Genomic DNA, 14,246 nt, shown 5'->3' with positions numbered 1-14,246 from the left:
AGGAGTGATATTTTTGTTGATTTGTTTGTTTAATCCTATTGTCTTGAACCCAATCTATCTAAGGCCTGCATTTAGTTTAGTAGTTTGCTTGTAAGATCTACTCTCTGGCAAATTTATTGTTTTGGGCTAGTTTCTACTGGTCTTGGTGGGCCTAGGTTCCAAAACTAGTTCTTACAATATATATTAAATGAAATATGTGTACGATGTGTGTAATACGGCGTGTAATAAATTTTTTAAGAAGAGTAGACATAATCACATTATTTTAAGAAGAGTTTGGACTAACACTTATAAGTCTTATTTACTATTTTCATGTTTCTATGGCTGGTAAAAATAAAGGATAAATGCTCTTAAAACTCTAACAAGCTGAACCCATCTTTGTTGGCACACTTGGTAGACGTAAAATACTAAAATATGCCAAAAACACAGGTTTAATTTCAAGCCTAAAAGTTACAACAAAATAATCTAATCAATAACCATTATTATGATCATCTCCTATCTGAAATGTACTAAATGTACCCCATAAAACACAAACCAACCACTAGCCAGGTTAGCAAAATCTCACTGATATCCTTCTCACAGAATCACTGAATTTTCGTCATCGTCAACAAACTTGCCAGAGTCAAATTGAGCACAAATAAGCATGATCCACTTTACTTTCCAAAACTCGAATTTGCCCTCACAGTGTACTCTGCTACAAGTTGAGCGAAAGATGATGATTTGTTTTCAAGCAATCTTGTTGGAGAACCATATTCCTCAATAAGCCCTGCACAAAGATTGAAGAGTTTCTAAGCCATATAATGTAAGTCAAAACATAAGGTCTATTTTTATCATTTGTTAATACATTTGATATTTTCATGTAATTTTCGAAGTTTTACGAGTTGGGTTTTATTTCCTTCATTTTATGTAATTTGAAGGCTTTTCTAGTCAAATTAGAGTCCTATTTTGGTGTGCATCATTTAGAATTTGTTTAGAAATGTTTTTGCCAGGAAAATAAGCTTTTGGAAGCATTTAAATAAGCCAGTAATCTGTAAAACGATAATCATATTATATCAATAGAAGTTCAGTCAGTTTATTGTCTCTAATCTAGTGGATTCCAAAGTCTTTATTGAGAATTCAAGGAACCCTATATAAATTTAAGGGAGTGCGTCCAAGTAGAATGATATGCAGCCTTTTCACACTTTCCATTCCACCGCACTAGAGGATTACAATGAAATCATTCTAATTATGACAGAACCATACGAGCAGAAACAGTAGTAAAATAAAAACATTTGGTCATACTAACCATTACTTAGTAGCAAAACCATGTCACTATCAAGAACAGAAGTTATCCGATGTGCAATTGTAATGACAGTACAGTTGTAAAAATGTTGCCTGAGGGTCTGCTGAATCAGATTATCTGTAGCAGTATCAACGGATGCAGTAGCTTCATCAAGCACCAATACCTTACTTTTCTTAAGCAGCACACGGCCAAGGCATACCAGCTGCCGCTGACCCACACTCCAATTTTCTCCATTCTCACTAACTGCATCATTTATAAGAATATAAGCAATATATTTCCACAACATAGCTCTAAATATTTGACATAAGCAGTTGCAAAGGCAAACCTGTAGAATCCAGTTTTCCTTCTTTCTTTCTAACTTCATCTCCGAGTTGACACTTATCCAAAGCCTAAAACAATATAAGGGGAAAAATTATAACCAAAACTTATATAAATAGCATTAGCGGATCCCATCTATTGACTAGAAATCCTGAAAGTAGTGCACGCCTGATTTATGAGGAAAATGTAATAAAGAGAGAATTCATTCAATTACCAAAACAGAAACCAACCTACCCCCCAAATTTGTTCATCTGTGTACTCTTCAAGTGGATCCAGATTGCTTCTTACAGTCCCTTCAAACATGGTTGGATCCTGAGGGATAATGCTTAGTCTTGATCGCAAATCATGTAGTCCAATCAAGGAAATGTTGATGCCATCTATCGTTATCTGACCAGCAGCAGGTTCAACAATCCGGAAAAGTGCTTGTATGAGAGTTGATTTACCACTACCTGTTCTCCCTACAATGCCGGTTTTCAGTCCTCCAGGGAAAGTACATGTGAGGCCACGTAGTACAAGTGGCATGTGTGGGGCATACCGTACCTAAATTGCACCATTAGCATTAATTAATATACATATAAATAAAAAAAAAAAAAAAAAAAAAAAAAAATCAAAGCCATGAACAAACCGTATGCATAATATGATTTTATTTGGTGATAAAAAACTAAGAACTGACTTGGAGATCACGAATATCAACTTCTCCATGTGATGGCCAAAAATGATCTGCCCGACGTTCTTCTATCACAAGTGGCGGCTCGCTTGGGATACTACTGTATTGAAAAATTCTCTCTACTGATATAATTTTGTTCTCCATTTGGCAAAGACTCCATATTACCCAGGCTAGCAACATGTTTAGATTAAGTCCATATGTCACAGCTAAGCCCGCGATGCCTTTAGGAGAAAGGAAAGCAAAGAAACAAAAAAGAAATACAATTAGAAAAGTATGGTTTGAGTTCCTTTACAGATTCAATCAAGAGCGAGGACTGTTAGCAGACACTAGATGGTAAATACTAACCGGGATCAATGACTCCCTCTGGTATAGAGACTAAGAAAACCAAGGAGAAGACAAATGTGATTGCAGATAATACATCCAAGCGGAAGCACAACCACTCCATCGCACCAGCTATATTGAACCTTGGCCGAGAATTTGCATCTACAAGTTTCATATTTTTGTCCCTAAATCTTGATTCTTCATCAAAGCTCCTGATGGTTGATGCCCCCGATAATGTTTCAGCAAAATGTTGTATCACTGGAGCTTTGCACACTCCGACTAATCTAGATAGTTCCCTTGCAGAAGGTATGTAATATTGCTGCATGATAACAAGTTTGTGTGAACAACTCTCTCCACAAAAGAAAATGACAATAATACACTGTAATATTACAATGGGAGTTGGGTTTGATTGAGGATTATAATTAGTAGATCTTCCATAGTTCTAACCCCAAAAAATTCTGAAAATTGTAGTATAAAAGGGCACGGAAAAATACACAACAATCTAGAAACTTGTAAAACATCAATCTTATGGAAACACATTGTTCAACAAGTATTCATTAATCAAGAAACTCGATGAGATGTCATGTGATCAAGCTATTTTTCTGTATTTCTTAAGAAAATATTCTGACAAAGTAAGATGGTATACCTGATACCAGATACAGGTTGCAATCACAGGGATAAAAACAATGAAAACTTGCCATGCAACCTGAGACATTACTGCAATAATTCCAAGGAGCTGGATCATTGAAAAGGCAAATGATGAAACTACATATTGCATCCTCAAATCCACTGTACTTTGGTCTGTAGAAGCCTGCAAGGAAGCATACAGTTTATTTAATAAATATTTTTAAACCTATTATATTTATCTGAAAGAATATTTATTTTTCAATGTGCAAATGTCTGTGTGTGTGTGTGAATGTGTGTGAGTGTGTGTGTGTGAGAGAGAGAGAGAGAGAGAGAGAGAGATAAGAAGAAGAAGAAGAAGAAGAAGAAAAAAAAAAGAATTACATAAAATGAAGAACAAAGCTATATATTAAAAAAAAAATCGTGCAAACTAAGCCAGAAGCACCCAATAAAGAACCATCAAACGCATTTTTCCACTTACTCTGCTTATGATTCGTCCACTTGGAGTGGCATCAAAAAATGACATGGGTGCACGGAAAATGCAGAAGTGCATCTTACTGAAGAGTTGACTGGCAGTCTTGTAGCCAGCTGTTCCAATAAGCATGGCTCTCACAAGGATGCAAAAAGAACTTCCAATGGCCAAAGAAACAAAGACAATAATTAGGGTGGAGCTACTGACTGCAGGTTTCACGTCCTGTGAGATGGGAGATGCCCAGGCCATCCAATAATTGCTTCCAATTTGAAGGGTCTGAAAGAGAACTTGTGCCAGCAATATAATTGGCACAAGAGCTCCTCCATATGCCATAGTGATATATTTCCAATAGACTGATAGACCAACTTTACCTTTCTCTCTCTCTTCTTCTTGGATAATCTGTCCTTTTGACCCAACTGCATCATCTGCTTTACCATTTTGAACATCTTTATCTTCTTGTTTCTGCACAACCCCATTAGTACTAGCCATATTTCCGGCTTCCTCGCTTGTACTTTCAGAAACTGACCCCGCCTCAGTGGAATCAAGTGCTGACAAAGCTTTCTCATGCGCTCCCACAAGTTCCATAAAATCAGTTCCTGAATTGAGAATATCACTGTACTTTCCACCTTGGGTAATCCTACCGTCTTTCATGACCTAACAACAAGTTCTAAGTTAAGTTCACAGTAGATAAGAGGGAAATTATGTTCATAAATGAAAGGCTGGGGAAAAAAACAAAAAAGAAAAGGAAAAAAAAAAAAAAAAACTAAATTTGAATAGCTCACCAATATAAGATCAGCAGCAGGTAAGAACTCCACTTGATGAGTAACATAAACAACTGTTTTTGACCTCAAAAGACCAAGTAAACATTCCTGCCATATAGAAGTACATATAATTTAAAAGAAGTTATGCAACAAATATAGAAAACAAAACAAACAAAATGCAATGCTACTGCATGGATTTTGAAGTACCGCATATCACACACAAAAAACCATCTTCAAATGTGTAAATAAACAAATTTATGTACAAAATAGTCAATAAGCTCTAACCTAAATGACACTTCTCGCATTGAAATGGGTGGTAGGTCGTGGGTTCAAAACCCATTAGATGCTTGTGTTACTAATTAATATTATAAAACAAAAACAACAATATGTACATATTAACGATAAAGAAAACTCATTTAACACAATGTAACAGTTTTAGATTAGGAAAATAAATTACCTTAAATAGGTGGGATCCTGTATGAGCATCCACAGCACTAAAAGGATCATCAAACAGATAGATATCAGCATCTTGGTACAAAGCACGTGCAATTTGGATCCTTTGCTTCTGCCCACCGCTCAAATTGATTCCCCTCTCACCAATGACTGTTTGATCACCAAATGGGAGAATTTCTAGGTCTTTCTTCAAGCAACATGCTTCAAGGACCGTCTCGTACTTTTCTCTTTCCATCTCCATACCAAACAATATGTTCTCTTCAATCTTGCCACTTTGTATCCAAGGTGACTGAGCAACAAAGGCCTTTGTTCCACACAACTTAACAGTCCCAGATATCTTGGGTACTTCTCCCAGAATACAGGAAAGCAAACTTGACTTGCCTGAGCCAACAGTCCCACAAACAGCAACCCTCATGCCATGTTGAAGTTTCAAATTTATGTCTTTTAATGTTGGATTTGAGGATGATAAATCCCAAGAGAATTTCCCGTCAATAATCTCTATTGCTGTATCGGAACTACCTCTTGGAAGCCTCTCTATCACGTCAGGCTGCAAGTCATCAAGGCGAAGGAAGGATGCAATTCGATCAAGGGACACTTTAGTTTGAACTACCATTGAGATTGTATCTGGAAGACTGCAGATGGGCCCCTGAAGAATACTAAACGTCGCAAGTGCAGATAATATCTTCCCTGACTCAAGTGGGATCCCCATCAACATGCAAGTACCAAAAGTGACCACAGACACAAATGTGGGGGCACCCCAGAAGACAAAAGAGGTCATTGCCGAAGTGTAAACATACTTCTTCAGCCACCCTGCCTCGGTCTTCCTGAGCTTCATGATTTTAGCCAGAAACTTCATGTCCCATCCCTGGAGCTTTAGAATCCTCATGTTCCTTAAAATCTCAGACGTTGCCTTCATCCTTTTGTCTTTTGATTCCATTATCTTGTCCTGAAACTTCTCTTGTAATTTGCCCAAAGGAACATTGGCCAACATCACAAATACGGTTGCAACCAAAGCCGCAATTGAAGCGAGCCCAATATTTCTATACAAAATTAACAATGCAATAACAATTTGAACAAGAACCATCCACGTCTCGTGCATATACCAACTGAAATCACCAATTCTGTCAGCATCAACAGTCATGAAATTGATGATCTCCCCACTAGTGTGGCCCTGCTTTGCCTGGCATGAAAGGGTTAGACCTTTATTATATATCATTATGATCAATACTGATTGGACTCTAATTCCAACTTGCTGCACCCTAAAGATCCGGTGCGTCTCTGTGAGGCATTCCACAAGTTTTGCAGCAAAGAACACTGAAACCAGAACATAGCCCTCATTTTTGTAGCTCCGTCGCCCATTGAGGTATTGAACAAAAGTATCAATAAAATATGGTCCAACATAGGAAGCCAATGTGTTCATAATCACAAGGAAGGCTGTCAAGAGAACCTCTTTCCAAGCCGAGAAGATTAACGCCTTTGTCAGCTTCAGTGTGGTCACCCCATTACTTGTACCACACTCTGCCTCAAGCTTATTTTTAAAATTTGGAAAGACCCCAAATACACTATCACTAGGACAAAGTTGAGGAACATCCTCAAGGTCTAATGTCTTCTTATTGCCAATTGTAATTAAAGGACCCATCCAAGAAAAAGTAAGAATGCTGAAAAATCCAGCATTCAAATAAGGGGTTACATTTTCATTCCCCTTGGACTTACTTGACTCAGCTTCATTACTAGAATCCCCATTCAAAAGAGGTTCTTCAACAAGGGTATCTTCACCCTCATTCTTCCCAAAAAACCCCACATAACAGAAAAGCAAACCCGAAACAACAGAGACAATATCGGATACTAAATTTTGAACTGGTAAACTAACATGTTTTTTATAAAGAACAACATCAATGATAAGATAATAACAAGAAATGCAGAGAAAGAAACCCCACCAAACTCTCAATAAAAAAGGGTACTTTGACTCACCTGAATTAAACAACTGGGTACGCAGGTAAACACAAAGTGTACCCCAAGCAAGTGTTCTAAGCGCTAAATCGAAAAGGGTCACTAACCCTTCATCAGACCAACCATTTCTATACCAATAAAAGTAACTCAATAAGCACAACACTAGACTAAACACAGAAACACCCAAACAACAAATTTGAGCCAGTTTATAGCACAAGCTCTTGCTGTTCTTAAACCTTTCCTTTGAACCTTCACTATGAGCCACTTTGAATTTGTTGCACACCCATGAGATAAACAACACAAATAACAATACCAGGTGTAAAGAACCAGAAAACCAACGTAGAAAAACTGGTTTCATGAGAAAATCAGTACCCGAGTACATGAGTGAAGAGTAGTAGTTTGAGAACAAGATTGACATACCGTGGTTTGAAGAGTCAGTAAGTTCCATAATTTTGTGCTGCTTTTGTGGGGGTGTTTCAGTTTCTGCAGGAGAAGATGGGTGTGCAAGACTTGATAAACTTTAGATGGCCTAATATGTTTCGTCAACATATATATTATATATAGAACAGAACGGAACAAGTGGCCAGAAGAAAAAATGTGACTGGTAGAGAATAAAGATACAGAAAACTGAGAAAAGGTTGTTTTCCTTGGACATATTGTATAAAAATTAACAAGTGTACCGTGCGGACCAAGACTAACGTGTTGGATGGTGGCCCCAAAATCGGCAGCGTGTGAGACAAAATAAAAGCTTAGTTTTTAGTGTCTTTCCGGCGGGAAGTGCAGTGCGATGTAACAATAATATTTTTGGAAAAAAATAATAATAACAGTCTTTTTAGTCTTTCCACTTTGCCTTTTGTGTCGTTATTTTTATCGTACTTTTGAGTCGGCTGATTATTTATTTATTTATTTTTTTTATTGTAAACATGACTGGATTTCATTAATTCGGACCAATGTCCATTGAAATTACATCTTTCAAGATTTGAGTTTCAATAATGGGAGGAGTGTCCTCAACCCATATTACACAATCAAATAAATTCCTAGCAGATTTAGCTAGCAGGTGAGCGGCTACATTGTTAATTCTTCTAGTGTGCGCAACTGTCCAAAAGTTGAAATTTCTAAGGTACCTCTTCACTCCTTCCACAATCTTCAGAATAGGTAAGGCAGGTGGTGTTGAGCCTTTAAGTGCTTGAGCAACCAACGGAGTCCCCTTCCACCTCTATGTCCTTCAGTCCCAAATCCCAAGCCAAACAAACTCCTATCTCAGCAGCTTTAGCTTCTGCCTCTAGAGCTGCCCAAGGGAATTCAACCCGTTTGCTCATGGCACCCATCAGTTGCCCTTTATCATTCCTAATTACAACACGAACCCCACAGCAGCCTTGTTCCTTAAACACAACAGCATTTATGTTAACTTTGTACTTACCAGGGAGGGGAGGAACCCAGCGCTCTGTCCGGGAGGTAGTTGGAGCAGCTTTACCTTGGATTGGTAGGGAGTCACGCACCTCTGTCTCATATTTTCTAGCTTTCCAAGCAATGGACTTCCCACTTTTGCAACTGCCTCTGTGCCTTACATAGTTTCTATTATTCCACAAAAGCCAAGCCATGATAGCAAACTCCTCCCAACTTTTCTCTCCAGGTGTCCCCATCAACAACCAGACAACATCAATGAACTCCTTTGGCGATCGACTTGGACTATCAAGCTTGAGACTTGTTTCGTTCCAGGCTTCCCTTGCAATGTGACACCCCCACAAGATGTGGCCTGAAGATTCACTTTCCTTACATAGATCACACCTATCCTCCAGCAAGACTTTTCGATGCATTAGGCACTGTTTTGTAGGGAGAACATTCTTGCATGCACGCCACATGAAGTGCTTGATTTTATTTGGGCACTTTAAGTTCCATATCATCTTCCATATTGCTGCCATTTTGGAGTTGTCGAGCAGCCTGGACTAGCATCACCTCCATTTGTGTCTAAAAGGTACTTGACTGCATCTTTATAGGCACTCTTGACCGAGAAAATACCATCTGCAGTCTTAGCCCATACCTATGAGTCTGTCGGGTTCATGGGGTTGATTGGGATGCTTAAGACAGCCTCGGCTTCATGGGGAAGGAAGATGCTCCTCACCCTTTCAACGTTCCATTCAGCTCTATCCCATACAATTAGACCTTCCACTTTCTCATTCACTTCCAGTGATGGTCGTGGTGAGACCACTCTGCTTGACTCCGTGAAGGGCAACCACCTGTCATCCCAAATTTTGATGCTTCTACCATCACCCACACACCACCTTGCCCCTTCCTGCACCACTGGTCTAGCAGCCAACAAACTTCTCCAAATGTAGGAGGGATTTTTCCCTACCTGAGCTTCCATAAAAGAAGATTTGGCAAAGTATTTTGCTTGGAGCACTCTGTGAACTAAGGAGGTTGGATTTTGCAATATCCGCCATCCTTGCTTTGCTAGGAGCGCAAGGTTGAAAGCTTTTAAATCTCGAAATCCCATACCTCCTTCTACCTTCGGTTTGCATAAATTCTTCCAGGATACCAAGGCAATCTTCCTTTCCTTCTCTTTCTTTCCCCACCAAAAACCTCCAACCATAGAGTTTATTTCCGAGCACAAAGAGTCAAGGAGCTTAAAGCAGTTCATTGTGTAAGTTGGTGTAGCCTGTGCAACTGCTTTTATGAGTATTTCCCTTCCAGCATTTGACAGTAACTTCCCCTTCCAACCCACTATTTTCCTACCCACTTGGTCTTTAATGCGGTTAAAAGCCTTCTTTTTACCCCTCCCAACCATTGGAGGTAACCCCAAATATCTTTCATGTTGTTGGACAATTTGGGCCCCGAATATTTCCTTCACGAAATTTTGGATTTCCTCACTTGTGTTCTTGTTGAAAAATAATGAAGTTTTATCCCTATTGAGCTTCTGCCCCGACTCTTTCTCATAGGTATCCAACACCAAGGCCACTTGCTTGCATTCCTCCATTGTTGCTCTACAAAAAATGATGCTATCGTCTGCAAAAAACAAGTGCGAGATCAACGGTGCTTGTCTACTTACAGCCACCCCCTTAATCAATCCCATGGCTTCCTTTCATTTAATCATTGCTGACAACCCTTCAGCGCACAATACAAACAAATACGAGGATATAGGATCCCCTTGGCATAAGCCTCTCGAAGGAATAATGCTACCCCTTGGTTCCCCATTAATGAGTACCGAATAGGACACCGTTGTTACACACATCATGATCAAAGAGATCCACCTATCATTAAACCCCAACTTACGCATCATTGACTCAAGGTAAGCCCATTCAACCCTGTCGTAGGCTTTACTCATATCCAATTTGATGGCCATTAGCCCTTCCTTCCCCTTTCTTTTTTTGGCAATAGAGTGCATGGTTTCAAAGGCCACCATCACATTATCTGTTATAAGCCTCCCCGGCACAAAAGCACTTTGTGCTTCAGTAATCACTACATTCAGAATTTTTTTCAGCCTATTCGCCAGGACCTTCGATATTAACTTATAAATTACATTGCATAGGCTGATTGGACGGTATTCAGTTATCTTATGGGGATTTTTGGTTTTTGGTATCAAGCATATATATGTATCATTTATTCCCTTTGGCATCACCCCTGAGTTAAGAACATGTAATACACAGTTTGATACACTAGCTCCTACGACATCCCAATATTTTTGGTAGAAGATGGGGGACATATCGTCAGGCCCGGGTGATTTTGTTGGATGCATTTGTTGGAGCGCTCGCCATACTTCAACTGCCTTAAATTCTTTTATCAGCTCTTCGTTCATTTTGGGGGTCACTCTTTTGTCCACTGCTTCCATACTTGCATCAAAACCCAATGGTTGATTTGAGCTAAAGATTGCAGAGAAATACTGGAGGATTAGCTTCTCTGTTGCCTTTTGCTTCTCATGCCATACACCCCCCTCATCCATCAAACCCCCAATTCTATTTTTCCTTTGTCTTTGGCTAGCGGTGGCATGAAAAAATTTCGTGTTTTTGTCTCCATTTTGCAACCAAAGCACTCGAGACCTCTGCTGCCACATAACTTCTTCCCTGGTATGAAGCTCATTAATCTCTTTTCGAATGGCTTGAATTTCCTCAGCTATTTCATGGAGTAAATTGAGAGATTCTAAGAGTTGCAACCTGGCTTGTTTTTGTTTTAGGATTTTATACACATTGCCGAATTTTCTTTCATTCCAGCACTTGAGTTCGGTTTGGCATCTCTCTAGTCATTGTTGAATAGGTCGGACTGAGTCCTCTACATACGGATCCCAAGCCGACTCAATTACCTCCTTGCATTCCTCCTCTCTCACCCACATTGCTTCAAAGTAGAATCTCCTTTTTCTCCATTTGTGGGGCTGATTCCTATTAAGAAACATCGCCAAAAGACAGTGATCTAAAGCCGACATCGAAATATGATGAACCTTTGCCTCAGGGAAGATCTAAACCCAAGCCTCATTAGCTACCATTCTGTCTAAGTGTAGCAAAGTGCGTTGCTCCCCAAACCATCAGTTACACCAAGTAAATCTCTGACCCATAAAACCCAAATCAAATAAGCCACACCTGCTTAATACCTCTCTGAACTCTTTAATCTGATCTGCATCACGCTCCTTCCAACCCGTCTTCTCATCCAAGTGCAAAATTTCGTTGAAATCCCCACAAACCACCCACGGCATCACACATTGACCTTTCAAAGAATCGAGAAGCTGCCATGAACTCTGCCATTTGCTCGTGTCTGGATGTCCATAAAAACCCGTAATCCTCCATGGACCTCCCTTGCCTTCGCCGTGAACCACTACGTCTATATGAGAGTGCGAGCAACTTTTGAATCTTATACCCGTCCCTTCTCGCCAAAGCTGTGCTAACCCACCGCTTTTTCCATCACTCGGAACAATGATTCCTTGAGTAAAACCCAGTTTGTGTTGAAAGCCCTTCATTTTGTTTGTGGTTGCTTTTGTCTCTGCCAAGAACACCACCACGGGGTTTTTGCCTTTCACCTCTTCGGTGAGTGTACGAATTGCCGGAGGAGACCCTAACCCCCGGCAATTCCAAGATAACACACTCATTTGGCTCGGCGGTGCTGCGTAGCAGGCACCGCCTCACCGCTAACCATATTCTCATGTCTGCTTCACTCTCTTCTTTGTTCAGCCCCTTTTTTCGTTTGGTGCTCAGCGCGTTGGGATCAAGCTCCTGTAAAAGAACATACCCCTTTCTCTTTGTGTTTGTGTTATCCGGGCTAGTCTTGACCTTTGGGCTTTGTTATTATTTGTCCTTACCAAATGCTTCCAGTGCCCACTATTAGGGCCTAAAGGTTTAGCCACCCAAACTTTTTCTTGAATAAAACTCATTGCCAATGGGCTTGAGTTACCTTCGACGCAAGCCTTTGAGTCATTTTCCTTTGGGCTCGTTTCCCCACAAATTTCCATCATGTTCAGCCTTTCCTCTCCCATCCCTGATCCCTCCTCTATTTTTGATTTCTCCCGATGTATGCCTCTCTCTAGGTCTGCATGGGGCAGTGAGTCCACCAAAGAATCCTTTCTGTTTTGAGTTAAGCTCTCGTTCTCTTTTCCTTGTGGTAGATTGACTTTGCCCTCACCATGAAAGGTTTTACTTTCTTGATTTACTGCCCCAAGTCTCTTTGTCTTGTCGCTATGCCCCACCTTCTGACAAAGATTCTGCTTGTTCACGTGATTCTCACCTAACTCCGGCATGTCCCTACGTCGGAGAGTTTCCATGCCGTGCGTACTTGGCTCCGGCCTAATCTCCGGCCTGACTTCTTCACCTATTTTGACTGGTTCCCTTCCTCCCCTCCTACTCGGCTAGCCCCTCAGCCATGCTCCGTACTGCAAACATCCCTCCCCTTCTCCATTCATCAGATTTGTTTTTTCTAAGCAATCCTTTTCCCCGTGGTCCAACCTCCCACATTTGTAGCAAAAGTTTGGTAATCTCTTGTACTTGAAAAAAACCCACCTGCTCTCCCCTCCTTCAATCGTAACTCTTTTTCCTCTTACCAGTCTTTTCGTTGCGTCGATTTGTACCCTTACTCGTAAGAACTTGCCCCAATGTACCCCATTTTCAGGCACGTCAACATCCAGCACCCTCCCTATCTTTGCTCCGATCTCTATGCCCGATTCTCGAGTCATACTCTTCAAAGGGAGGTTATAAATTTGCACCCAGAACGGACTCCATTTGATGGTAATCTCCTTAGGAACTCGCTCACCTTCAAAATCTTGTAGCAGTATTAACTGCTTCTCGTAGCTCCAGGGGCACATCTCCAAGATCCTCCTTTTATCTCTGCCATCACCAAATTCTGCCAAATACATTTCCTCTCCTATTTCGGAGACCTGTAAACCCTTCTTAGGCTTCCATATCATTTTCAAGTGTTTTCGTAGAGCTTCTAGGCCGATAATACGCTGCGTTAATATCTTCATAACCAGGCAGTTTTTCCCTATTTCTCTCGCTGCCTTCGTGCTATCACTGCCTAGCTCTATGCCTTCTCCCTCCTCTTCTGTGACCGTTAACTTGCTCCAAAGAGCCTCTAGCTCATCTGCCATTTTATTTCCCACCCACTCTGTTTTACACCAAAGAAAACAGGGGTACCTACACTGGCCTCACCACACTTGGGAGGTCATAAGACTCTTGCAAGGAAAGGCTGCAAGACCACTCACTGCTACTACATGCTAGAACGCATGAGAGCACTCCATTCCTAAAAAAAGGTTATTCGTGCTTGTTTGAATTAGTGAGAGTTCACGTTGAGTGCAATGAGTCGGCTGATTATGAGTCATTATGAGTCTATTCTAAATTCACTTATTTTATTAAAATTAAAAATTTGTTATTAAAAATATTATAGATAAAAGTAAAAATGAGTTCAAATAGTACAATAAGACTTATGAATAGTACAAAAAAATACCATAAAGCGCATACATAGTAACAAAAATAAGCTGAATAGTAAAATAAGCTGAATAGTAAAATAGCTGACATTTTAAGCTAGAGCCAAATGCATCTGTTTGGGATCCGCTTATTTTGCTGAAAGTTCTATAGATAAAGGTAAAAGTTAGCTGAAATAGTACAGTAAGATCTATGAATAATACCAAAAAGTGCAGTGAGGTTATGAATAGTAGCAAAAATAAGTTGAATAATAAAATAAGCTAACTTTTTAAGCTGGAGCCAAACGCACACTATGGGTTTGTTTAGGATCCGTATATTTTGCTGAAATTGAAAATTTTTTGCTGAAAGTACTGTAGATAAATGTAAAAGTTAGTTGAAATAATACAGTAGAATTCATGAATAGTACCAAAAAGTGCTGTGAGACTCATGAATAGTATAAAAAATAAGCTGAGTAGTAAAATAAGTTGGCAAATTTCATCATGTCAAACACACACTATGTATCATTTTT

At 39.9% G+C, this 14,246-nt stretch overlaps 2 protein-coding genes across 2 annotated transcripts; both read right to left on the bottom strand.

Annotated features, from left to right (window-relative positions):
* Window positions 1–402: 402 nt before the first annotated feature.
* Window positions 403–7,308, bottom strand: LOC112021027 (ABC transporter C family member 3). Its single transcript, XM_024053595.2, has 10 exons — window positions 4,900–7,308; window positions 4,464–4,550; window positions 3,691–4,335; window positions 3,232–3,396; window positions 2,610–2,904; window positions 2,271–2,485; window positions 1,832–2,137; window positions 1,605–1,668; window positions 1,283–1,522; window positions 403–763 (listed from the first exon to the last, which is right to left on the bottom strand). Exons 1-10 carry the CDS (start codon window positions 7,291–7,293, stop codon window positions 651–653), a joined length of 4,524 nt encoding a protein of 1,507 aa, XP_023909363.1. The 5' UTR covers window positions 7,294–7,308; the 3' UTR covers window positions 403–650.
* Window positions 7,309–12,669: 5,361 nt separating this feature from the next.
* LOC112021044 (uncharacterized protein At4g02000) lies at window positions 12,670–13,404 on the bottom strand. Its single transcript, XM_024053608.1, has one exon. The coding sequence runs from the start codon at window positions 13,402–13,404 to the stop codon at window positions 12,670–12,672; it is 735 nt and encodes a 244-aa protein (XP_023909376.1).
* Between the last annotated feature and the right edge of the window lie 842 nt (window positions 13,405–14,246).

This window comes from Quercus suber, unplaced genomic scaffold (genome assembly GCF_002906115.3).
Source record: "Quercus suber isolate HL8 unplaced genomic scaffold, Cork oak 2.0 scaffold_28, whole genome shotgun sequence".
NCBI lineage: Eukaryota > Viridiplantae > Streptophyta > Magnoliopsida > Fagales > Fagaceae > Quercus > Quercus suber.
The sequence above is the reverse complement of the archived record's forward strand: the minus strand, read 5'-3'. Positions and strand labels throughout refer to the sequence as shown.

Bases quoted from the DNA above. Each gene is read 5' to 3' on its own strand.
- LOC112021027 (XM_024053595.2), bottom strand. From the start codon at position 7,293: ATGGAACTTACTGACTCTTCAAACCACGGTATGTCAATCTTGTTCTCA. The intron at 4,551-4,899 runs GTAATTTATTTT...TCTATATGGCAG, and splicing joins CAGGATCCCACCTATTTAAG to GAATGTTTACTTGGTCTTTT. The intron at 4,336-4,463 runs GTGAGCTATTCA...ACTTGTTGTTAG, and splicing joins CTGCTGCTGATCTTATATTG to GTCATGAAAGACGGTAGGAT.
- LOC112021044 (XM_024053608.1), bottom strand. From the start codon at position 13,404: ATGGCAGATGAGCTAGAGGCTCTTTGGAGCAAGTTAACGGTCACAGAA.